Source organism: Schistocerca nitens, chromosome 10 (genome assembly GCF_023898315.1).
Source record: "Schistocerca nitens isolate TAMUIC-IGC-003100 chromosome 10, iqSchNite1.1, whole genome shotgun sequence".
In the NCBI taxonomy this organism is placed as follows: domain Eukaryota; kingdom Metazoa; phylum Arthropoda; class Insecta; order Orthoptera; family Acrididae; genus Schistocerca; species Schistocerca nitens.
Window position 1 is genome coordinate 141525153 of NC_064623.1, and position 26776 is coordinate 141551928.

General features: G+C 46.7%; 1 protein-coding gene across 3 annotated transcripts in view; it reads left to right on the forward strand.

Annotated features, from left to right (window-relative positions):
- Positions 1-24992, forward strand: part of LOC126210279 (uncharacterized) — a 340068-nt gene extending 315076 nt beyond the window's left edge. For all 3 annotated transcript variants that reach the window (XM_049939475.1, XM_049939477.1, XM_049939476.1), the window contains exons 10-11: positions 14401-14577; positions 24710-24992. In XM_049939475.1, coding sequence (XP_049795432.1) covers positions 14401-14577; positions 24710-24817 — 285 coding nt within the window. In that variant the 3' untranslated portion in view covers positions 24818-24992. The remainder of the gene's footprint in view (positions 1-14400; positions 14578-24709) is intronic.
- The last annotated feature ends 1784 nt before the right edge of the window (positions 24993-26776 follow it).

The following is a 26776-nucleotide window of genomic DNA, read 5'->3' on the forward strand; positions in this document are numbered from 1 at the left end:
TTAGTTAACACCGAATCAGACAAACACGACAGAGGTAGCAATTAACGTATGGGGATTACTGAACAACCCGAACCGCAGATTTCTCTAACCCTCCCCAATTCCACAAGGGAAAAACGGACCACCCAATTCACAAATAACCACCTTCCCGCGGGTGGACAAACTGAGAAGAATGGTGGGACGACCCCAAAACAAAGCGGCTGGTGACCTCACCAAGAAAACAAGTAGAATTTAACAAGTAAATGAAACAACATATCTCCAATCACTTCTAATAAACTACGATTTCTGATGAAGACCTGGTGCAGCACCCCCAACTCTCTCCCGAACCGTCCGCTGCCAGCCGCTTCAACGGACGCAGGAAGGCGCGCCGATCTCCCGTCTCACGGCGTCGCAGCTCGCCCCGGCCAGCCCGATGTCGTGGTTTCACTCCTGTTGCTCTCTTGTGAACCGCGAAGCCACTACACCTTCCTATACGGCGCAGCCCACTGGACTCACGTGGGGACCTGACATGCGCTGACGCTCGAGGCGGACAAGTCATCTCGTTTCTCAGTGCGCGACCGACCAACCGACCAATCCAACCGCCAATGAGCGTTGCCCGAGCAACTCGAGTAGACTGGCGGCCTAACACGCAGACTCAGATGCAGGAACTCAGCCAGGACCGGGCGAGCACTAGCTGAGTTCTGTTACTGGCGGAGTGGCAAGACTCTCATTTTCTGGCTTCAAAGTTTGATCCAAACGACAGACATACTCGCACTCCGACGACAGACAGACACTAACAGCCGCACAAATAGGAACGCGAGACTGACCTAGCCTCACCACGACTGACCCACTGCCGAGCTCATAGCGCCCCTTAAATGCACGTGAACAAGCAACTTTTCCCCTTTCACGCCAGAGGGAGACACCAAAGTTGCGATTGACACAGCGGCGCCACCACCAGAAACGGAGGGCGACTGCTTTACACTACGCGCTGCGGCGCGTTCTTCAAAAAATATGGTTCAAATGGCTCTGAGCACTATGGGACTCAACTTCTGAGGTCATTAGTCCCCTAGAACTTAGAACTAGTTAAACCTAACTAACCTAAGGACATCACAAATATCCATGCCCGAGGCAGGATTCGAACCTGCGACCGTAGCGGTCTTGCGGTTCCAGACTGCAGCGCCTTTAACCGCACAGCCACTTCGGCCGGCCGCGTTCTTCAAAACAGCAAATTTTACCACGGCCCAGGGTACTACTAAGATTAACGGTCTGCTTTTGGACTACCGTGAATGATGCAGTGTTAATAACTCTGAAACTATGCCCAGTGGAGTTCGGGAAAGGGGAGCATTTTATTGGTTAAGAAAAGGCAATCAGTGATAATACGAAAAATAGAACTGAGGGCAGTACTGGAAACTTAATACAAGATCGCATATTTCAGTTGTGGGAAAATGAATGGGATTCTTCAGGCACCGGAAGGACGACATAAGAATTTCTCCTTACGTCAGCAGAAGACTGAAAATGAGTGGTCTTATACATTACTTGACTGGCTCTGGCCCATATGCTACATACCTGTCCAAAATCAAAAGGCAGAGTAATGACAGCTGTGCCTGCGGCAATGTGGGCACTCCAGAGCACAATCGTAGGACTGTGGCCGTACGAAAGTGTAGCGAGTAAGCCGGCCGGGGTGGCCGACCGGTTCTAGGCGCTACAGTCTGGAACCGAGCGACCGCTAGGGTTGCAGGTTCGAATCCTGCCTCATGCATGGATGTGTGTGATGTCCTTAGTTAAGTTAGGTTTAAGTAGTTCTAGGGGACTGATGACCTTAGAAGTTAAGTCCCACAGTGCTCAGAGCCATTTGAAACATTTTTTTGTAGCGGGTAATGATCGTCAGACTTTATTTACTAATTTATTTATTCTTCATAGTTACAGCCTATTATCTGTAAAGCTGAAATAGGCCATGCAAATCACATTTCCTCGTATAGCAATAAATTATGTATTAATTATTTATTTCTGATACTTAATTTTAAAAAAGGATAGAAAAACTGGAACTACTTCTACTACTACAAACCTATATTAATACCCTTGATCAATTACCCAGCTACTAATCTACTACAAACACTACAGAATTTGTTCTCTATTTGTTCATTTATTTTCGTGCATTTAACTCGTAGGTGGTTGTCTACACTACTTGAATCGCCCTCATACTATGGCGATCAACAGCCACAGTCTGCTGGGTTCCTTTGGTGTCGGGCATCATGTCAGTAGCATTTCCACTATAACAAGTAATTCCGCCCATCACTGTTACTTGTTAAAGGCCACACTTCCATTATCACTTGCACCAACGCAATGTAGATTCTTGGGAAACTATTTCATTCGGTGGTCGCCGACCTTAATTCTCTCCATCTGCAGAGAATGTTGTCTGGCATCGATTGCCGCACGATTGGCTTATGGTTGAATGCCTCGTTTACCTCTTCCTCGGCCTCCCTGGATACTACGGCTGCATATCTTCCAAGATGCCCATTAGGCATTAACGACGCTGGGTACCAGTGCTGCACTGAGCAGAGCGTCAACCTCACGCACCTTGGACGATACCACAGCCGCAGTATCTTGGAAAGCCAAGGAAGACTTCACGAGTCACTCAAGCGCCCGGCAGTACGCTGCCATTCCGGCTAGACGAGATACTCTACAGATGGAGAGGAGGCAACTGAGGTCGGCGACCTCTGAATGAAATGGTTTCTCAAGAATCTAGATTCCTGTGGTGCAGATGATGACGGAAATGTGAATTCAAAGACGTTACAGTGAACAACTGAATTGATTGTTAAGTGGCAACGCTGCTGGCGTGCTGCCCCGAAGTCCAAGGAATCCAGCAGACAATGGCTTTTGGCCAGGGGCATTATGAGGGCGGATCCAGCAGCGGAAACAGATAGCAACAGCTTACACTTAGGTGACAAAGGTCATGGTGTAGCGATACGCACATATACAGATAGCGGTAGCACCGCGTGCACAAGGTATAAAACGTCACTGCATTGGTGTAGTGATGTTTGGAGACAAATGGTCCAAATGGCTCTAAGCACTATGGGACTTAACATCTGAGGTCATCAGTCCCCTAGACTTAGAACTAATTAAACCTAACTAACCTAAGGACATCATACACATCCATGCCCGAGGCAGGATTCGAACCTGCGACCGTAGCAGCAGTGCGGTTCCGGACTGAAGCGCCTAGAACCGCTCAGTCATAAGGGCCGGCATTTGGAGACAGACGCATTTCGGAAATTGTAAATAATAGATTTCAGCTATCAGTTGTCCTTTTTAAATTTTATTGGCATTTCTAGATTTCGGCTAGGAACTAGCCATTCTCAATGCACTATCATTTTTGACCAATGCACGTAATGCCTGTAGATGAAGCCCTACGGAAAGGCATTACATGCATTGATCAAAAATGATAGTGCATTGAGAATGGCTAGTTCCTAGCTGAAATCTAGATCTGCCAATAAAATTTAAAAAGGACGACTGATAGCTGAAATCTGGTATTTACAAGTCAATAACAGTCGCTGAGTGCAACAGCCTTCTAAATGGAAGGTAACCACACGATTTCGGAAATTTTAGAGAATTCAATATGCAGAGATACACAGTGTCAAGAGTGCATGGACAACGCAGTGGCTGGCGGCCTTCACTGAATGAGAGCAGCTGTCTTTGCGTAGAGTTGTCACTGGTAACAGACAAGCAACACTGCGTGAAATAACCGCAGAAATCGATGTGAGACGTACGAAGATTGTATCCTTTGGGACAGTGCGGTGAAATCTGACGTTAATGGGCTATCGCAGCAGATGAGAGATACGAGTGCTTTTGTCAACATAACGACATCGCCTGCCTCGCCTCTCCCGGTGTTATGACCATATCGGTTGGACCCTAGATGATTGGAAACCCGTGACGTAATCAGTTGGTAAGAGCTGATGGTAGGTTTCGAACGTGGCGCAAAACCAACGAAGCCATGGACCTAAGTTGTCAACAAGGCACTGTGCAAGTTGGTGGTGGCTCCGTAATGGTGTGAGCTGTGTTTACATGGAATGGTCCAACTGAACCGATAGTTAACAGGAAATGGTTACGCTCATCTACTTGGAGATCACTTGCAGCCATTCATAGACTTCATGTTCCCAAATATGTCGTCGGGCCACAACTGTTCACAACTGAAGAACATTCTGGACAATTGGAGCGAATGACAGATCGCCCGACTTTCGCAGGAGAGCTTCTGTAAAGTTTGGAATGTAGGAGACGAGGTACTGGCAGAAGTAAAGCTGTGAGTACCGGGCGTGAGTCGTGCTTCGGTAGCTCAGATGGTAGAGCACTTGCCCGCGAAAGGCAAAGGTCCCGAGTTCGAGTCTCGGTCGGGCGCACAGTTTTAATCTGCCAGGAAGTTTCATATCAGCGCACACTCCGCTGCAGAGTGAAAATCTCATTCTGGAAACTTTTCAATTTTTTTAATGACCAAGAGACAACAGATTAACACAACCCAGTGTCAATCACAGTAGATTTTCAAAAATGCCTCCATTGACACGTAAACAAAGGTTACACCGTCGGATCATGTTCTGTCCGACGCGGGCAAAAACCCCAGGAGTATCCTGAATTGTTCCTGCTGCTGCTAGTATCCGGGCAGCCATATCCTCGTCTGACGCAACAGGAGTTGCAGAAACAAGGTTGCGCATCTCTCCCCACACAAAAAAGTCCAGAGGGGACATATCTGGGGATCGAGCAGGTCATGGTACAGGACCACCTATGCCAATCTACGTTTTTGGGAACCGTGGGTCCAGGAATCGACGCACACGACTACTGAAATGTGCCGGCGCCCCGTCATGTTGGAACCACATGCGTTGTCTTGTAGGGAGCGGGACGTCTTTCAGAAATTCTGGCAATGCTCTGGCCAGAAAATTGTAATACTGCCTGCCATTTAATGGCCTATGTAGCAGATACGGCCCAATTAAACAGTCCCCAGCAACACCGACCCACACATTAACGAAGAACCGACTTGATGAGCGCTAGTAACTGTGGCATGTGGGTTATCCCCACTCCAAACATGCGAATTGTAAATGTTGAAGACTCCATCACGTCCGAACGTTGCTTCATCGGTAAACAACACATAGGATCGAAATGAAGGATGCATTTCACACTGTTCCAGGTACCACTGCGAAAACTGGGTGGATAATCAACTGGTTCCAGGTTGTGTAAGTGCAATGGACGTAACAATTGCTCTCGAAGGACTGTTATTACATTCGGCTGAATCGTCCCCATGTTACGTGCAATTTTACGAATGCTGATTGAAGGCTCCCGCTCCACATGCTGCAAGACAGCTCCCTCAAATTGCAGCGTGTTACCGTGCGACGGCGTCCCTGTCCAGGTAATCTGCTAAATGACTCGGTCTCACGCGGACGTTGGTACACAGCAGCAAAGGTCGTATGATGCGGGATACGGCGATTAGGATATTGTTGTTGATAAACACGCTGTGCAGCTCGTCCGTTGTGGTGCGCTACGTAGTACGCACCAACCATATCAGTGTACTACGGCCTCATAGGAAAAAAATGACATTAGGGAAAAATATTTGTTTTGATGTCCCCTACAACCTCCCAGAGTTTGTCGGTTTAAATACTTTTCACCCCGTATAAAGCATCTTGGGGGGCGCGGAATGCAGGGCAGTCGAAATGGAGCGAATTATCTTGCGTCCAAAAGGGCAAGATCAGTGGATTTAGGGACAATGGTGGAAGCATTTCCAAAAAGGCAAGGTACATAAACTGTTTGCCTGCTGCAGTGGTTAAAGCATACTGTGCATGGCAAAATGGCGCTATTCAAAACCATAGCTGAGGCAACTGTGGTGAACCACAGGCCATAAATGACAAGATAGCTGCAGTGATGTGTATGGGGAAATAGACGAGCAGCTGTCGACGAACTGATCACCCGCTTCAACAGTGCCACATAAACGGCCTTTCAGCAGACGTTATTGCCAGTGCTCTGGGTGCAACCGGCTGCATGTAGTGGCACATGTCGGCACGAATGACGCCTGCCGCTTGGGTTCTGAGGCCATCCTCGGCTCCTTTCGGCGGCTGGCTGATTTGGTGAAGGCAACTAGCAAGCACGCGGGTCGCAGGCTAAGCTATTTGTAGCACCGTACCCAGGGTTGATTGCGGTCCTCTGGTTTGGAGCAGGGTGGAAGGTCTAAACCAAAGGCTCAAACGGCTCTGCGACGGTAACGGATACGAATGTCTCTCAGCTATCGGGTGCATAATTGCAGGGTTCCCCTTAATAGGTCAGGCGTGCAGTACACACAGGAAGCGGCTACTAGGGTAGCGGAGTACGTGTGGTGTCCACATGGGCTTTTTTAGGTTAGAGAACACCTCTCTTTGGATCAAAGACGATTTGCCTGTTAAATCAGCCACATCGGCCTCAGAGAATCTTGATCGTCGCAGGTCAGAGATACGAGGGTTGGAACTTTAATAGTGGCAACTATTTATTTACAGCTTGTACAAAATAGAGACGTGTTTTAAAGTTTTGCTGACCTTCAAAGTAGTCACCAGCATTGTGTATAACCCGTTGACAGCGATGTGGAAGTCGTAGGATACTCTTAGCAGTGCCAGTTGTGTTGACAGTTCGAGCGGCGCGATCTATTGCACGACGAATGTGTAGCAGTTCTGAAGCGAATGCCGTGAAGTGTTTCCTTCAGTTTAGAAATCCAGCTGAAGTCACGAGGGCTTAAGTCAGGGGAGTGCAGTATAGCACTTAGCAGCCCCATCAGTCAAACAAATCAATAACAGCTTTCACTGTAAGTGCCTGAGCACTGTCCTGCAAAATGATGGTCAGGTCCTGCAGAAAGTGTCATAGCTTCTGTCTCTATGCTGTTCATTTTTGGAACACAACCTACGACCAGCCTAGAGACAGAAGTGATGACACTTTCTGCAGGATCTGACTATCATTTTGCAGGATAATGCTCAAGCACATACAGTGCAAGCTGTTACTGATTTGTTTGACCGATGGGGCTGCTGAGTGCTATACCACCTACTGCACTCCCCTGACTTAAGCCCTCGAGAGTTCAACTCGATTTCTAAACTGAAGCATTCCCTTCAGAACTGCAACAAATTCGTCAGCACAACTGGCACTGCTAAGAGTATCCTACGACCTCCACATCGCTGGCAACGGGTTAAACACAATGCTGGTGACTACCTTGAAGGCCAGCAAAACTTTGAAACACGTATCTATTTTGTGCGAGCTGTAAAGTTCCAACCCTCGTAGCAAAGATTAATATGATTTTAGTAAACTGCAGGAGCATCCAAGGAAAGGTCCCAGAACTAATATCGCTTATTGAAGGCTATAATGCACAGATAGTATTGGGAACAGAAAGGTGGTGAAACCAGACGTCAATGACAACGAAATACTAACTTCAGATTGGAATGTTTATCGTAAGGCTAGGTTAGTCGCCAATCGTGACGGCGTGTTTATTGCAATAAAAAATTTGATAAAATCTAGCGAGATTATCACGGATTCCGAATGTGAATTAACCTTGGTGAAATTGATTATCAAAGAACGGTCTTAAAGACCACCTGGGTCAGGATCTGTAGTTGTAGAGCGGTTCAGATTGAACTTGGAGAATATCATTAGTAATTTTCCTCATGATGCCGTTGTAATAGGGGTTGACCTCAACTTGCTAGCTATAGGATTATGCCATAAAAGCCTGTGTCAGATTGGCATTGTTCAGGATGTCTTGTCCGAAAATTACCTTGACCAAATAGAGGCCAGCTCGAGAAAGTAACGTCTTAGACCTCCTGGCTACAAACAGACCTGAATTTATCGAATCAGTTAAGGTAGAGGAAGGTATCAGCGATCACAAGGCTGTGGCAGCATCTATGACGACAGGTCCTACAAGGAATACTAACAAGGGAACCTCCCCATCGCAGCCCCCTCGGATTTAGTTCTAAGTTGGCACAGTGGATAGGCCTTGAAAAACTGAACACAGATCAATCGAGAAAACAGGAAGAAGTTGTGTGGAACTATGAAAAAAATAAGCAAAATATACAAACTGAGTAGTCCATTTGCAAGATAAGCAACATCAAGGAATATGTGAGCTCAGGACCGCCGTGGTCCCGTGTCTAGCATGAGCTGCTGCGGAGCGAGAGGTCCTTGGTTCAAGACTTCCTTCGAGTGAAAACTTAGTTTTTTTTTTTATTTTCAGACAATTATCAAAGTTCAGGCACTCACACATAATCAACTTCGCTCTCCAAAATTCCTGGACATGTTCAGATTTGCTTGGACATATGCAGGATTTGACGGTCTACACACGGAAAAATTTGAAAACGTTAAAAACATATGTTTTGACAGATCACAGGGAAAACTGTGTGACTGTGAAACTGTTGCATTCATTTGTCGCAGTTTATGTGACAAACTCTTGTGTTTTCATCACTTTTTTGGGAGTGATTATCACATCCACAAGAAAACCTAAATCGGGCAAGGTAGAAGAATCTTTTTACCCGTTCGCCAAGTGTACAAGTTAGGTGGGTCGACAACATATTCCTGTAATGTGACGCACATGCCGTCACCAATGTCGTATAGAACATATCAGACGTGTTTTCCTGTGGAGAAATCGGTTGACCTATGACCTTGCGATCAAATGTTTTCGGTACCCATTGGAGAGGCACGTCCTTTCGTCTACTAATCGCACGGTTTTGCGGTGCGGTCGCAAAACACAGACACTAAACTTATTACAGTGAACAGAGACGTCAGTGAACGAACGGACAGATCATAACCTTGCGAAAATAAAGAAAGTAAAATTTTCACGCGAGGGAATACTTGAACCAAGGACCTCTCGTTCCGTAGCTTCCCACGCTAACCAGGGGATCACGGCGCCCCTGAGCTCAGATTGTCCTTGATGTTGCTTGTCTTGCGGATGGACTACTCAGTTTGTATATTTTGCTTATTTTTTTCATAGTTCCACACAACTTCTTCCTGTTTTTTCGATTGATCTGTGTTCAGTTTTTCAAGGCCTATCCACTGTGCCAACTTAGAACTAAATCTGAGGGGGGTGCGATGGGGAGGTTCCCTTGTAAGAAAGGTAGGAAGATATATTTGCTCAGAAAGGGTGACAGGATACAAACTTCAGAATATCTCAGCAGTCAGCATGAAATATTCGGTGACGAGGACGAAGATATGGAGAACAAATGGAAAAAAATTCAAAAGCATCGTTCAAAATGCCCTAACAAGTATGTTCCGAGTAAGGTTTTAAGGGGAAAGATCCACCATGGTTTAATAGTCTTGTTACAAAAGCGCTACGTAAACAAAGAGCACTTCATTTCAGATTCAAGAGAAGTAACGACCTAGCTGACAAACAAAAGCTGAACGAAGCGCAAATGAGCGTAAGGAGAGCAATGAGAAAAGCGTTAAATGATTTTGAAACTAAGACGTTGTCACCCGACCTGAGTAAAAACCCTAGGAGATTTTGGTCGTATGTAAAATCAGTAAGTGGATCAAAATCATCTATTCATTCTCTCAGCGACCACACCCGCACAGAAACGGAGGATAACAGAAAGAAGGCCGGTATACTGAATTCAGTCTTCCGAAGTTGTTTCACCGCGGAGGATCGTAACACTGTCCCTCCTTTCAAACGTCGTGCGAGCGTCGAGATGGCCGATATTGAGATAACCGATCGCGGAACTGAAAAGCAGCTACAATCGCTTAGTAGTGGAAAGGCTTCTGAACCAGATGAGATACCTATAAGATTCTATAAAGATGATGCGAAAGAGCTTGCTCCCCTTCTAGCAGTAATTTATCGTAGATCGCTTGAGCAACGAAAGGTACTCGTACCTAACGGCTGGAAAAAAAAAAAACGCAGGTCACCCCCGTTTTTAAGAAGGGCCGTAAGACAGATTCACCCAATTAATGACCTATATTATTGACGTCAATCTGTTGTAGAATTATGGAACATGTTTTACTCTCAAGAATTATGACGTTTTTGAAAATGAACATCTCCTGTATGAAAATCAACACGGATTCCGCAAACAGAGATCCTGCGAAACTCAGCACGCTCTGTTCCTCCGTGAGATCCACAGTACAGTGGACAACGGCGCTCAGGCTGATGCCGTGTTGCTTGAGTTCAGTAAGGCATTTGACACCGTCCCGCATTGCCGTTTAATGATATAAATACGAGATTACGGAGTATCGGAACAGACTTGCGGTTGTATTCAAGAATTTCTTGCAGATATAACTCAACACGTCGCTCTTAACGGAACAAAGTCGACAGATGTAAAGGTAGTATGCGGAGCATCACAGGGAAGTGTGATAGGACCATTGATGATTACAGGGTATATAAATGATCTAGTAGAAGGCACCGGATTCTCTTTAAAGCTATCCGCAGGTGATGCAGTTGTCTATACCGAAGCAGCAACGCCAGAAGATAGTAAGAATTTGCAGAACGACCTCCAGAGAACTGATGAATGGTGCAGGCTCTGGCAGTTGACCCTGACCGTCAATAAATGTAACATATTGTACATACATAGGAAAAGAAATCCTCTACTGTACAGATACACTATTGATGACGAACAGCTGGAGACAGCGTCTGGCCTAAAATATCTGGGCCTAACTATCCAGAGCGACCGTAAGTGGAATGACCATATAAAACAGTGCGAAAAGCAGACGGCAGACTCAGATTCATCGGAAGAATCTTAAGGAAATGAAACTCATCCACGAAAGAAGCGGCTTACAAGGCGCTTATTCGCTCAATTCTTGAGTATTGTTCATCTATCTGGTATCCCTATCAGGTAGGACTGATAGAGGAGATAGAGAAGATTCAGCGAATAGCAGCGCGTTTCGTCACGGAATCGCTTAGCTGGCGAGAGAGTGTTACGGAGAAGCTATACATACTCCACTGGCAGTTGTGAATGACGTAGAGATTTACTATTGAATTTCGGGACAGCACTTTTCAGGAGGAGTTGGACGACATATAACTCCCCCCCCCCTCCTCCCCCACCCCACACACACACATCTCGCGTATTGACCACGAAGAGAAAATTCGAGAAATTAGAGACAACACCGAGGCTTACCAACAATCATTCTTCCCACGCATTATTCACGAGTGGAACCATTAGGTGGCTTGCGGATTACGATGTAGATGTAGATGTAGAATGGCGTGGAACGACTGATTCTCGAAGGCACAGTGTATCAACACATCTATCCTTGGGGACAATTTCCACCCCCACATGGAATATTGTTTTTCCTTGGCACGATGACACCTACCATCTACATCTACATACATACTCCGCAATCCAGCAAACGGTGCGTGGCGGAGGGTACCTCCTACCACAATTAGCATCTCCTCTCCCGGTTCCACTCCCAAACCTAACGAGGGAAAAATGACTGCCTATATGCCTCTGTACGAGCCCTAATCTCTCTTATCTTATCTTTGTGGTCTTTCCGCGAAATATAAGTTGGCGGCAGTAAAATTTTACTGCAGTCAGCCTCAAATGCTGGTTCTCTAAATTTCCTCAGTAGCGATTCACGAAAAGAACTCCTCCTTTCCTCCAGATACTCCCACCCGAGTTCCTGAAGCATTTCCGTAACACTCGCGTGATGATCAAACCTACCAGTAACAAATCTAGCTGCCCGCCTCTGAATTGCTTCTATGTACTCCTCAATCAGACCTGATAGGGATCCCAAACGCTCGAGCAGTACTCAAGAATAACTCGTATTAGTGTTTTATAAGCGGTCTCCTTTACAGATGAACCACATCTTCCCAAAATTCTACCAATGAACCGAAGACGACTATCCGACTTCCTCACAACTGCCATTACATGCTTGTCCCACTTCATATCGCTCTGCAATGTTACGCCCAAATATTTATTCGACGTGGTTGTGTCAAGCGCTACACTACTAATGGAGTATTCAAACATTACGGGATTCTTTTTGCTATTCATCACACTTATCTAAGAGTTAGCTGCCATGCTTTACACAAATCACAAAGCCTGTGCAAGTCATCTTGTATCCTCCTACAGTCACTCAACGACGACACCTTCCCGTACACCACAGCATCATCAGCAAACAGCCGCACATTGCTATCCACCCTATCCAAAAGGTCATTTATGTAGATAGAAAACAACAGCGGACCTACCACACTTGCAGCAGGAAAATGTAACACAGAACGGAGCGTACCCGCGTCATTTGAAGAGTCCCAGGATTAGTTAACTATACTCCGCTGGTCACCAAACTTCATCGATATAAATCAAGCGAGAATCTGTGGGACCACGTCAATCGCGCCATGGACGCACAGCCAAAGAAATGTAAAGCAGCCGGCCGTGCCACTGCAGTCGGATGGCCCCGCGTCCCTGTAGGCAGTTTCCAGAACGTCACTGAGTCTCGTGCTGCGGGCTTCGCAGCGGTCCGCACTGCAAGATGTGGTTGTTCAGGAAAACCACGGGTTGTCACATTAATGTGACTGGACAGTGTAATAGGCAACAGTATAGATCAGCACGAGGGATGCCCAGAAAGTAATGCACTGCAGCTTTTTCTTCAGCAATTCTTTATTGAACATATTGAGAATTACGCACACGAAAGAATGGTGTTTCATCCACACAACCTATTTTTCCACATAATCTCCATCGCGTTTTATGACCTTCCTCCAGCGCGAAACAAGGGCGTGTATGCCCTGTCGGTACAAATCCTTGCACTGCTGGCGGAGCCAGTGCTTCACTGTGTGAATCACCTCCTCTCGTCCTCAACACGAATACGTCTGTCCTCGCGAATGACAATATCAGCTCGCTGCAACACGTCAGGTGTGACAGCCGTGGATGGGCTCCCCGACCGCTGCAAATCGTGGAGCGCCGCCGAACCGCCTTCTGATGGCCTCACCCTACGTGCCCGGCTACTGACTGTATTTCTGTCAACAGCAGATGCTCCATAGACTTTGTACAAGCGTTTGTGAATAGTCCCCGTAGTTTCTTCCTCTGCAGTGACAAATTCAATGACTGCACGTTGCATCACCTACAGACGCCATTTTGAAACTGTCCTGCAGCTACGCTATCTTTCGGAAGAGACGGAAACTTGGCGCGCGCATTGAGTCAAACAGAGCTTGGATGGCGTGTACAGGTACAGCTGTCCATGCAGCTTCAACACGATACCACAGCCCATCAAGAGTAGTGACTGGCGTATTGTGACGAGCCAGTTGCTCGGCCACTATTGACCAGACGTTTTCAATTGGTGAGAGATCTGGAGAATGTGCTGGCCGGGGCAGCAGTCGAACATTTTCTGTATCCAGAAAGGCCCGTACAGGACCTGCAACATGCGGTCGTGCATTATCCTGCTGAAATGTAGGGTTTCGCAGGGATCGAATGAAGTGTAGAGCCACGGGTCGTAACACATCTGAAATGTAACGTCCACTGTTCAAAGTGCCGTCAATGCGAACAAGAGGTGACCGAGACGTGTAACCAATGGCACCCCATAGCATCACGCCTGGTGATACGCCAGTATGGCGATGACGAATGCACGCTTCCAATGTGCGTTCACCGCGATGTCGCCAAACACGGATGCGGCCATCATGATGATGTAAACAGAACCTGGATTCGTCCGAAAAAATGACGTTCTGCCCTTCGTGCACCCAGGTTCGTCGTTGAGTAGACCATCGCAGGCGCTCTTGTCTGTGATGCAGCGTCAAGAGTAACCGCAGCCATGTTGTCCGAGATGATAGTCCATGCTGCTGCAAACGTCGTCAAACTGTTCGTGCAGATGGTTGTTGTGTTGCAAACGTCCCCATCTGTTGACTCAGGGATCGAGACGTGGCTGCACGATCCGTTACAGCCATGTGGATAATCTGCCTGTCATCTCGACTGCTAGTGATACGAGGCCGTCGGGATCCAGCACGGCGTTCCGTACTTCCCTCCTGAACCCACCGATTCCATATTCTGCTAACAGTCATTGGATCTCGACCAACGCGAGCAGCAATGTCGCAATACGATAAACCGCAATCGCGATAGGCTACAATCCCACCTTTATCAAAGTCGGAAACGTGATGGTACGCATTTCTCAACCTTACACGAGGCATCACAACAACGTTTCACCAGGCAACGCCGGTCAACTGCTGTTTGTGTATGAGAAATCGGCTGGAAACTTTCCTCATGTCAGCACGTTGTAGGTGTCGCCACCGGCGCCAACGTTGTGTGAATGCTCTGAAAAGCTAATCATTTGCCAATCACAGCATCTTCTTCCTGTCGATTAAATTTCGAATCTGTAGCACGTCATCTTCGTGGTGTAGCAATTTTAATGGCCAGTAGTGTAATACAGACGTAACGTTTCGCATTCGAAACATTGTTTTCGGCTGAAAAAAGAAATGCGGTGCAATAGTTTATGGGCAACCGTCGTATTTGTACCTGTGGGAGGTGTGCTGTACACTACTGACGAATGCTACAGGTGCCGCCGGCGGAACTGGAGGAGATCCTGCGCAGCCATCCTGCCGTCGAGGAGGCGGCAGTGGTGGGCGTGCCTGACGAGAGGAGCGGCGAGGTGCCCCGGGCCTACGTGGTGCTCAAGAAGAAAGCCCAGCAGGTGGTCACGCCGCAGGACGTCGCCAAGTTTGTTGATGCCAAGGTAGGCCCCGCCGTCTTCAGTCTGGAGACTGCTCTGTACAGCTCTCCCCACTAGCCTGTCCCGTACACGGCTCTACATCTGTGCACGACTGCTGCCACTTACATCTAGTTCAAACTGCTCGCTGTTGTCAAGGTTTGGCCTGCCTCTACAATTTTTACCCCAGTAAAGTCTCCTCCATGACCAAAATAAGTTGTTCTTGCTGCCACCAGGCACAGATCAAGTATCGGAGTGACAGGTGCTGTCTCCTCCCAAAATAAGTGTTGACGACCTCCCCTCTGCAGGGTCGTTTCGAGACCATTTTTCGCAGAAGTGATGTATCATTTGGTGCCTCCACCCCCCTCCCAGACGTTAGTTGCATTTCCTTTTCCCCCTGGTAGGACCATGTCGTTCGTCGTGGGTTCGGCCCCCAGTGGACCCCCCCCCCCCCCCCCCCAGGGAACTTCTCACACCAGACGAGTGTAAACCCTATGTTTGCGTGGTAGAGTAATGGTGGTGTACGCGTACGTGGAGAACTTGTTTGTGCAGCAATCGCCGAAATAGTGTAACTGAGGCGGAATAAGGGGAACCAGCCCGCATTCGCCGAGGCAGATGGAAAACCGCCTAAAAACCATCCACAGACTGGCCGGTTCAACGGACCTCGACACAAATCCGCCGGGCGGATTCGTGCCGGGGACCAGGCGCTCCTTCCCGCCCGGAAAGCCGTGCCAACAGGGAGGGCAAGACAATAGTAACATTAACATCACAAAAGTACTGGACGAACGAATACGGCACAACACATTGTTATAAACAAGAGCACTCTAGGAGACGGAATAAACACTGCTTTCTGGAATCGTTCGGATGCCATTGTCGGCGATGCTACCACATTGTCGGCGATGTAACCACACTGTTCGGATGTCATTGCCGACGATGCAGTGCGTAAGGAGAGGAGGAAGGCGCTTCGGCAGGCTAGGGAGCGAAATCTGTGTCAGTACACTGTTTATTTATCAACAGTGAGCACTGGTGAAGGGTTATGTTGCTGTGAAGTGCAGTTGCAACTTATTCGCCTAAATGCCATGACGCTAATCATAAACTAGCACAATAAATTCATTTATATCTTAAAAATAAGTATCCTCCGCGCTACTTCACGCTTTTCATAGGGCGGATCTGGATTTGGTTACCGATGACAGCACCAGGAGAAACGGAAACGTCACTGAAACAGCGTCGGAGGAAAATATTTGCATCAAGCAGTTAGCCAAAAGAGATTGGTTATTTATTTATCCATAAAAATTATATAAATTCTGTTATCATATATATAGGAGAGATCACTGAAGTATCTGCGCTAACAGAATAGAAATGCGTGAAAAACAAGTCCGAAAACAATTTACTGGACTCATCAAAACGAAACACTAACACAATCTCCAAAAGAACAACAGGTTCGATCCCAGCTGCGGATCGTCACCAATATAAAAATGGTTCAAATGGCTCTGAGCACTATGGGACTTAACTGCTGAGGTCATCAGTCCCCTAGAACTTAGAACTACTTAAACCTAACTAACCTAAGGACATCACACACATCCATGCCCGAGGCAGGATTCGAACCTGCGACCGTAGCGGTCGCGCGGTTCCAAACTGAAGAGCCTAGAACCGCTCGGCCACTCCGGCCGGCTCACCAATATAAAATAGCAAACAACAATAGAAAAGACGCGACTTTTCACGGGGAGAGATCACTATCAAACAATTCTACAACGTCAAGATGTTCGTCGATTATACCAAGTCCATGTGCAAGAAAGCGACCAGCTAGGAGAGGCGTCTGTCCATGGCTGCCGGAGAGGCAACTTGTATACTTTCAAGCGGTGCGTCGAACTGCCCTTTTTCGGCAGTTCGCCACCCTATAAAGCCCGTTTGGCGGACGTATCTGCCGGAACTATTTCCGATAGCGTTCCTGGGCTAGCTGCGACCTCTGGTGAAGCTGTTCTGCAGGCTCTGCGAACTGGTAGCCGTCCCTGGCGGCCGTTGGTGGAGACCCGGTGTTGTGTTGTGGCCGCTGGTAAATATTTGTGTTGGCAACACAGACGACATACCGGGTGATCAAAAAAATCAGTATAAATTTGAAAACTGAATAAATCAAAGAATAATGTAGATAGAGAGGTACAAATTGACACACATGCTTGGAATGACATGAGGTTTTATTGGAACCAAAAAAACAGGAAAGTTCAAAAATGTCCGACAGATGGCGCTTCATCTGATCAGAATAGCAATAATTAGCATAACAAAGTAAGACAAAGCAAAGATGATGTTCTTTACAGGAAATGCTCAATATGTCCACCATCATTCCTCAACAACGGCTGTAGTCGAGGAATAATGTTGTGAACAGTACTGTAAAGCATGTCCGGAGTTATGGTGAGGCATTAGCGTCGGATGTTGTCTTTCAGCATTCCTAGAGATTTCAGTCGATCATGATACACTTGCGACTTCAGGTAACCCCAAAGCCAATAATCGCACGGACTAAGGTCTGGGGACTTGGGAGGTGAAGCATGACGATAGTGGCGGCTGAGCACGCGTTTATCACCATACGACGCGCGCAAGAGATCTTTCACGTGTGTAGCCATATGGGGTGGAGCGCCATCCTGCATAAACATCGTACATTCCAGCAAGTGTTTATCAGCCAGGCTGGGGATGATGCGATTCTGTAACATATCGGCGTACCTATCACCCGTCACGGTGGCAGTTTTGCTGTCCTGTGGCATCTGTCTGACATTTTGTGAACTTTGTTTTTTTTTCAGTTCTAATAAAACCCCATGTCATTCCAAACATGTGTGTCAATTTTTACCCCTCTATCTACATTATTCCGTGGTTTATTAAGTTTTCAAATTTATACTGACTTTTTGATCACCCTGTAGGTTTCCCTGGTGAATATACGCCCTGTGATGCAGGCATCCCGTGTTGGTTGTCCGTGATGCGGGATGCCGATGCAGTAGGCGCTACGACGTCTCAAGTGGGTGGCCACAGCAATCACAGTTTACCAATAAAACTTGACACATGTGACGTTGACAAACACAACAGCTTTCCAGTAAACAAAGGTCAGGAAACAAACTGTGTCCGCGAGATAATTGCCAGTGTGTGGTTACGATCCCTACTGATTGCAGTACGAAACATTGTCTTAGTAACTTACATATGTATGAGGGGCGTTCAAAAGAAAAGGTACGAAACAACACTGTGGGTATAATTGTAGCCCCTTAGTCAAAAGTAATCAGAAGCCTACGGACAACTATGCTAGCGTTACCCGAGCCAAAGGCTTCCCTGTTCCCAGAATTCCCGTGGCTGTGACAGAAGCGAATCATCCACTGTGTCCTTGAGTTCGTCTTCCAAGTTAAGGCGCTTCCCTTTGAGATGTGTCTTTTTTAGCTGACCAAGTCGCAGGTTGACATGTTAGGGCTGTAGGGCGGATACACAAGCCCATGTTAACTTGGCCATTACTCTTTGTGTGACGTCGGAGACATGAGGACGAGCATTCTCGTGGATCAGAATCACTCCCTCCGTGAGCAGCCCAGGTCGTTTGCTCTTGCTGGACTTGTGTAGGCTGCTGAGTCTCACAGTACACGTTATTCTTAATGATTTTTCCATGCTCAGGGTATTCGATGAGAATCTAACCCAGGACGTTCGAAAAAGACGGTGGGCACAACCTCGCGTGCTGAGGGTACAGCTTTGCAATCAAAAAATAAGTAAACGGACACTACATCATGTTCTCAGATGTCTCACTCACTACGTTATGTCAAAGTGGCATATGCAGTCTGGGTGGTACAATCCTTATATTTGAAATATGGGCGCCATTCAATTGGCATTTCAGCCATGGCATACCTTATCTTGCGCGTCTTTGGAGAAAGTAGTATGTGCATGATGGGTTACAGGAGTCATATGCTCCCGTACGGTCCAGCGCCAGGCACTGGGATAATATGACAATGAAATGTGCGTATTGCACTTTAGGCCAGGAGTCCCCTTCTGCGGAGTTCTTTTTATTTGACACCACTTCGGTGACTTACGAGTCGATGATGATGATGAAATGATGATGGGGGCAGCACACACGACCAATCCTGATCAGAGAGTATCCCCAACTCGGCTGGGAATTGAATGTGGTTTCCAGTGATCGAGAGTCAGCAATGCGAACCACAATTCCACGAGCTGCTGACCCTATGGCAATGGATAATGCAATTTGACCACATACTTTTTCATTGGAACCTCCATCCACTGAATCATCATCATCATTCGTGACAGGGGCTATGTTGTTGTTGTGGTCTTCAGTCCTGAGACTGGTTTGATGCAGCTCTACATGCTACTCTATCCTGTGCAAGCTTCTTCATCTCCCAGTACCTACTGTAGCCTACATCCTTCTTATTTTGCTTAGTGTATTCATCTCTTGGTCTCCCTCTACGATTTTTACCCTCCACACTGCCCTCCATTACTAAATTGGTGATTCCTTGATGCCTCAGAACATGTCCTACCAACCGATCCCTTCTTCTTCTAGTCAAGTTGTGCCACAAACTCCTCTTCTCCCCAATTCTATTCAATAACTCCTCATTAGTTACGTGATCTACCCATCTAATCTTCAGCATTCTTCTGTAGCACCACATTTCGAAAGCTTCTATTCTCTTCTTGTCTAAACTACTTATATTCCATGTTTCACTACCATACATGGCCACACTCCATACAAATACTTTCAGAAACGACTTCCTGACACTTACATCAATACTCGATGTTAACAAATTTCTCTTCTTCAGAAACACTTTTCTTGCCTTTGCCAGTCTACATTTTATATCATCTCTACTTCGACCATCATCAGTTATTTTGCTCCCCAAATAGCAAAACTCCTTTACTACTTTACGTGTCTCATTTCCTAATCTAATTCCCTCAGCATCACCCGACTTAATTCGACTACATTCCATTATCCTTGTTTTGCTTTTGTTGATGTTCATCTTATACCCCCCTTTCATGACACTGTCCATTCCGTTCAACTGCTCTTCCAAGTCCTTTACTGTCTCAGACAGAATTACAATGTCATCGGTGAACCTCAAAGTTTTTATTTCTTCTCCATGGATTTTAATGCCTACTCCGAACTTTCCCTTTGTTTCCTTTACTACCTGCTCAATATACAGATTGAATAGCATCGGGGAGAGGCTGCAACCCTATCTCACTCCCTTCCCAGCCACTGCTTTCCTTTCATGTCATTTCTGTACAAAATTGTAAATAGCCTTTCGCTCACTGTATTTTACCCCTGCAACCTTCAGAATTTGAAAGAGAGTATTCCAGACAACATTGTCAAAAGCTTTCTCTAAGTCTACAAATGCTAGAAACGTAGGTTTGCCTTTCCTTAATCTTTCTTCTAAGACAAGTCGTAGGGTCAGTATTGCCTCACGTGTTCCAAAATTTCTACGGAATCCGAACTGATCTTCCCCGAGGTCGGCTTCTACCAGTTTTTCGATTCGTCTGTAAAGAATTCGCGTTAGTATTTTGCAGCTGTGACTTATTAAACTGATAGTTCGGTAATTTTCACATTTGTCAACACCTGATTTCTTTGGGATTGGAATTATTAAATTCTTCTTGAAGTCTAAGGGTATTTCGCCTGTTTCATACATCTTGCTCACCAGATGGTAGAGTTTTATCAGGACTGGCTCTCCCAAGACCGTCAGTAGTTCTAATGGAATGTTGTCTACTCCCAGGGCCTTGTTTCGACTTAGGTCTTTCAGCGCTCTGTCAAACTCTTCACGCAGTATCACATCTCCCCTTTCATCTTCATCTACATCCTCTTCCATTTCCATAATATTGTCCTCAAGAACATTACCCCTGTATAGACCCTCTATAGACTCCTTCCACCTTTCTGCTTTCCCTTCTTTGCTTAGAACTGGGTTTCCATCTGAGCTCTTGATATTCATACAAGTGGTTATCTTTTCTCCAAAGGTCTCTTCAATTTTCCTGTAGGCAGTATATATCTTACCCCTAGTTCAAATGGTTCAAATGGCTCTGAGCACTATGGGACTTAACATCTGAGGTCATCAGCCCCTAGAACTTAGAACCACTTAAACCTAACTAACCTAAGGACATCACACACATCCATGCCCGAGGCAGGAGTCGAACCTGCGACCGTAGCAGTCCCGCATTACCCCTAGTGAGATAAGCCTCTACATCCTTACATTTGTCCTCTTGCCATGCCTGCTTAGCCATTTTGCACTTCCTGTCGATCTCATTTTTGAGACGTTTGTATTTCTTTTTGCCTGCTTCACTTGCTGCATTTTTGTATTTCCTCCTTTCATCAATTAAATTCAGTACCTTTTCTGTTACCCAAGGATTTCTACCAGCCCTCGCCTTTTTACCTTCTTGATCCTCTACTGCCCTCACTATTTCATCCCTCAAAGCTACCCATTCTTCTTCTACTATATTTCTTTCCCCCATTCTTGTGCTCTCCCTGAAATTGTGTACAACCTCTGGTTCTTTCAGTTTATCCAGGTCCCATCTCCTTAAATTCCCACCTTTTTGCAGTTTCTTTAGTTTTAGTCTACAGTTCATAACCAATAGATTGTGGTCAGAGTCCACATCTACCCCTGGAAATGTCTTACCATTTATAACCTGGTTCCTAAATCTCTGTCTTACCATTATATAATCTATCTGAAACCTTCTAGTATCTCCAGGGTTCTTTCATGTATACAACCATCTTTCATGATTCTTGAACCAGGTGTTAGCTATGATTAAGTTATGTTCTGTGCAAAATTCTACCAGGCGGCTTCCTCTTTCATTTCTTAGCCCTAATCCATATTCACCTACTACGTTTCCTTCTTTTCCTTTTCCTACTGTTGAATTCCAGTCACCCATGACTATTAAACTTTCGTCTCCCTTCATTACCTGAGTAATTTCTTTTATCTCATCATACATTCAATCAATTTCTTCATCATCTGCAGAGTTAGTTGGCATATAAACTTGTACTACTGTTGTAGGCGTGGGCTTCGTGTCTATTTTGGCCACAATAATGCGTTCACAATGCTGTTTGTAGTAGCTAACCCGCACTCCTATTTTTTATTCATTATTAAACCTACTCCTGCATTACCCCTATTTGATTTTGTATTTATAACCCTGTATTCACCTGACCAAAATTGTTCCTCCTGCCACCGGACTTCACTAATTCCCACTATATCTAACTTTAACCTATCCATTTCCCTTTTTAAATTTTCTAACCTACCTGTCCGATTAAGGTATTTGACATTCCACGCTCCGATCCGTAGAACGCCAGTTATCTTTCTCCTGATAACGACGTACTCCTGAATAGTCCCCCCCCCCCACTCCCCCACCCCCGGAGATCCGAATGGGGGAGTATTTTACCTCCGGAATATTTTACCCAAGAGGATGCCACCATCATTTAATCATACAGTAAAGCTGCATGCCCTCGCGAAAAATTACGGCTGTAGTTTCCCCTTGCTTTCAGCCGTTCGCAGTACCAGCACAGCAAGGCCGTTTTGGTTAGTGTTACAAGGCCAGATCAGTCAATCATCCAGACTGTTGCCCCTGCAACTACTGAAAAGGCTGCTGCCCCTCTTCAGGAACCACACGTTTGTCTGGCCTCTCAACAGATACCCCTCTGTTGTGGTTGCACCTACGGTACGGCTATCTGTACCGTTGAGCCACGCAAGCCTCCCCACCATCGGCAAGGTCCAAGGTCCATTCATGGGGGGGGGGGGGGGGGAGGGGCTAATAAGATTGGATTGTGTAAAAAGTGGGACTTTGTACGGGCGCTGATCACCGCGCAGTTGGGCGTCCCACAAACCAAACATCATCATCGTCCATCCACTGAAATGTCCATCCTGATCAGGTACGCAGAACCGTGACTCGACTGAGAAGCCGACGCGGTGCCACTCCTACGCCTTGTTTCTGTTGACACAGGGGAAACCGCCACAGTCCTCAGTGCTCCATACGTTGCAACGCTGTGGATTCTTCACTACCTATAAACAAACACATTTTGTGGCTCAAGGTATGTGACGTGGCTGTAGGTATGCAGACAAATCAGTAGATGTGACGTACATGTACAGACAAACAAATGATTACAATTTCAGAAAAATTTCATGAGTTATTCAAGAGTAAGGGCTTCACAAATTCAGCATGTGTTGTCCATGTCTAGGCTTAGATAAGCAGTTATTCAGCTTGGCATTGACTGATAGAGTTGTTGGATCGCTTCCTGAGGGATATCGTGCCAAATTCTGCCAAACTGGCGCGTTAGATAGTCCTGCGGATAATGCTGCAAATGTTCTCAACTGCGGAGAGATCCGACAACCTAGCCGGTCAAGGTAGTGTTTTGCAAGCACTAAGGCAAGAAGCAGAAATTCTCGCCATGAGTGGACGGACATTATCGTGTTGAAATGAATCCCATGGCTTGCCACGAAGGGTATAGAGCTAGCGGACGTACCATTGTGCTGTAAGGATGTCGCGGATGACAACTAAGTGGGTCCTGCTAAAAAATGAAATGTCACCCCAAACCATCACTCCTGCCTGGTTGTCGGTCTGCATCGCGGTCGACATACATGTTGGTATCCTGTCGCTTTCTGGGGGCATCTCCAGACACATTTTTGCTGGTTATCGGGTCTCAGTTCGAAGTGGGACCCATTACTGAACACAGTTGTACTCCAGTAAACGAGATTCCAGGCCGAATGTTCCCGGCAGCACTGCAAACGAGCTTGTTGATGTTCAGACGTCAATGGTAGTCAGTGCGAGCGGCATCGCGAGCTTAGCCCCGTTCCAGTGTGCCTCCTATTAATGATCCTTGTGGTCACTCAGTTACCAGTTGCACGTCGGGTCGATGATACTGATGAATCCGGGACTCTGAGTGGCTCTCTGACGATTGAACAGTCCTCGCGTTCTGTTACGTCGACCGCCTCCTTCTTGATGCTCTGTTCGACCATGGTTCACCCATTCCTGTCAACATCATCGAATAGTGACGTAGCTCCTATTCAGTGTCGAGTGATTCACCGATTACTCCAACCGGCTTCTTTTAGCCCAACGACACATCCTCTCTCAAATTATGACAGCTCAGGTGCCTGCATTCAAGGCATAGTTACTGTCCAGCTGAGTACATGCTATGAAATTCGCAAGGATTTTGTGTCCTGGTATCAACATCCCGTGAAATTCGCAAGGAGTTTGTGTCCTGGTGTCAACATCCCCTGTTTACTATTCTCATCAGCTTTGTGCTGACACTTCAATGCTGAGACCTGTATGAATATCAATTTGTAGCTAATTTGCATAACTCCTTTGTGCTGAGTTTTCTCTTTTTTACTGTCGTTGAGTGTATTGCCTCATTTTTAAAATGTGGAGGACGTTACTCCTATCTACTTTGTGCAGTTTCTCTGAAATGGTGATTATTTGAATATCTACGATTGTAGTAGACTTTGATGTTTGTTGCTTGCTTCCTTCATGGTTTTAAGGGTCAGCGGCGTACATAGACTCATTCACTCTCTCTCTCTCTCTCTCTCTCTCTCTCTCTCACACACACACACACACACACACACACACACACACGCACACGCACACATGCACGCACGCACGCGCGCCCGCGAGCGCACATACACAAACAAACACACATCCTCACTCATTAACGTCATCACTCTCACACATGCACACTCACTTACACAGTTTCTCAGTGACATCCATACTCACTCACATCCTCTCTCACTCACTCAGAATCTAACTCACACACTTACACACTCATATCTTTGGTCATTCCCTCATAACATACATCTTCACTTATTCATTCTCTCTCTCTCTCTCTCTGTCTCTCTCTGTCTCTCTCTCTCTCTCTCTCACACACACACACACACACACAGACAGACACACAAACACACACACACACATACACACACACACACACACACACACACACACACACACACGTACATCCATTTATATGCAAGTATATATGTAACTATGATCTTTATTTAATTGATCAGCAATGCAATAATAAATGTAACTGTAAAATGGTGGCTCAGTATAAGAGGGAATACGAAAATCCTAATCCGATCAACTTAAATAAAAAGTATGAGGTGCCGAATACTTTTTCTCAGCACAGACCCTAGGAATGAAATCGCCTCGCGTCTCAGTGCGATGTCTTTCGTTTGATTTTCAGGTCGCGGACTACAAGAAGCTAGCGGGTGGTGTGCATTTTATCGACGCCATACCGAAAAACCCATCTGGCAAGATCCTGCGGCGGGTGCTCAAGCAGCAGACGAGGTGATCACCAGCCCTACCAACACGCACCACCACCAGTATTTGAAGAAGCAGCTGCCGTGACCCCCACATTCTGTTGCCGTCATTTCTGGTTGCTACGCAGGGAAACTGCAATACTCCAGACTGTACACCTATCTATTTTTTGTAAATATGAAATAATAAACTCGAGTTCTCCTACGCAATTATTTAGTATCCTCATTTTACTAACTAATGTACAGTTTCGTCACAATATCGCTTTTAAGAAACAATTGCTTTCATGCATTAATGTTAAAAAAAAAAAGGATTCAGTCCAACTGCAGTTCTCTTCGTGAAATGTTCAACTAAGATACAGGACTGTTTTGTCATAGTGCCCCAGGGAAGTGTGAATAGGACCACTGTTGTTCTCTATATACGCAAATTACTTGGCGGACAGAATGGGTAGTACTTTGAGGTTATTTGTTGATGATGCTGTGGCGTACGGTAAGGTGTTGAAGATGATTGACTGTTGGAGGATATAGGATGACTTGGACAAAATTTCTACTTTTTGTGATGAATAGCAGTTAGCTCTAAGTGTATAAGAACGTAAATTAATGCAGATGAGTAGGAAAAACAAACTCGTGATGTTCGAATAAAGCAGTAGTAATGCCCTGCATGACGCAGTCGTGTCGTTTAAATACCTGAGCGCAACGTTGCATAGCGATATGAAATGGAACGAGCATGTGAGGATCGTGGTAGAAAGGTGAATGCTCGACTTCAGTTTAATGGTCGTGTTTCATCTGTAAAGGAGACGGCATATACACTCCTGGAAATTGAAATAAGAACACCGTGAATTCATTGTCCCAGGAAGGGGAAACTTTATTGACACATTCCTGGGGTCAGATACATCACATGATCACACTGACAGAACCACAGGCACATAGACACAGGCAACAGAGCATACACAATGTCGGCACTAGTACAGTGTATATCCACCTTTCGCAGCAATGCAGGCTGCTATTCTCCCATGGAGACGATCGTAGAGATGCTGGATGTTGTCCTGTGGAACGGCTTGCCATGCCATTTCCACCTGGCGCCTCAGTTGGACCAGCGTTCGTGCTGGACGTGCAGACCGCGTGAGACGACGCTTCATCCAGTCCCAAACATGCTCAATGGGGGACAGATCCGGAGATCTTGCTGGCCAGGGTAGTTGACTTACACCTTCTAGAGCACGTTGGGTGGCACGGGATACATGCGGACGTGCATTGTCCTGTTGGAACAGCAAGTTCCCTTGCCGGTCTAGGAATGGTAGAACGATGGGTTCGATGACGGTTTGGATGTACCGTGCACTATTCAGTGTCCCCTCGACGATCACCAGTGGTGTACGGCCAGTGTAGGAGATCGCTCCCCACACCATGATGCCGGGTGTTGGCCCTGTGTGCCTCGGTCGTATGCAGTCCTGATTGTGGCGCTCACCTGCACGGCGCCAAACACGCATACGACCATCATTGGCACCAAGGCAGAAGCGACTCTCATCGCTGAAGACGACACGTCTCCATTCGTCCCTCCATTCACGCCTGTCGCGACACCACTGGAGGCGGGCTGCACGATGTTGGGGCGTGAGCGGAAGACGGCCTAACGGTGTGCGGGACCGTAGCCCAGCTTCATGGAGACGGTTGCGAATGGTCCTCGCCGATACCCCAGGAGCAACAGTGTCCCTAATTTGCTGGGAAGTGGCGGTGCGGTCCCCTACGGCACTGCGTAGGATCCTACGGTCTTGGCGTGCATCCGTGCGTCGCTGCGGTCCGGTCCCAGGTCGACGGGCACGTGCACCTTCCGCCGACCACTGGCGACAACATCGATGTACTGTGGAGACCTCACGCCCCACGTGTTGAGCAATTCGGCGGTACGTCCACCCGGCCTCCCGCATGCCCACTATACGCCCTCGCTCAAAGTCCGTCAACTGCACATACGGTTCACGTCCACGCTGTCGCGGCATGCTACCAGTGTT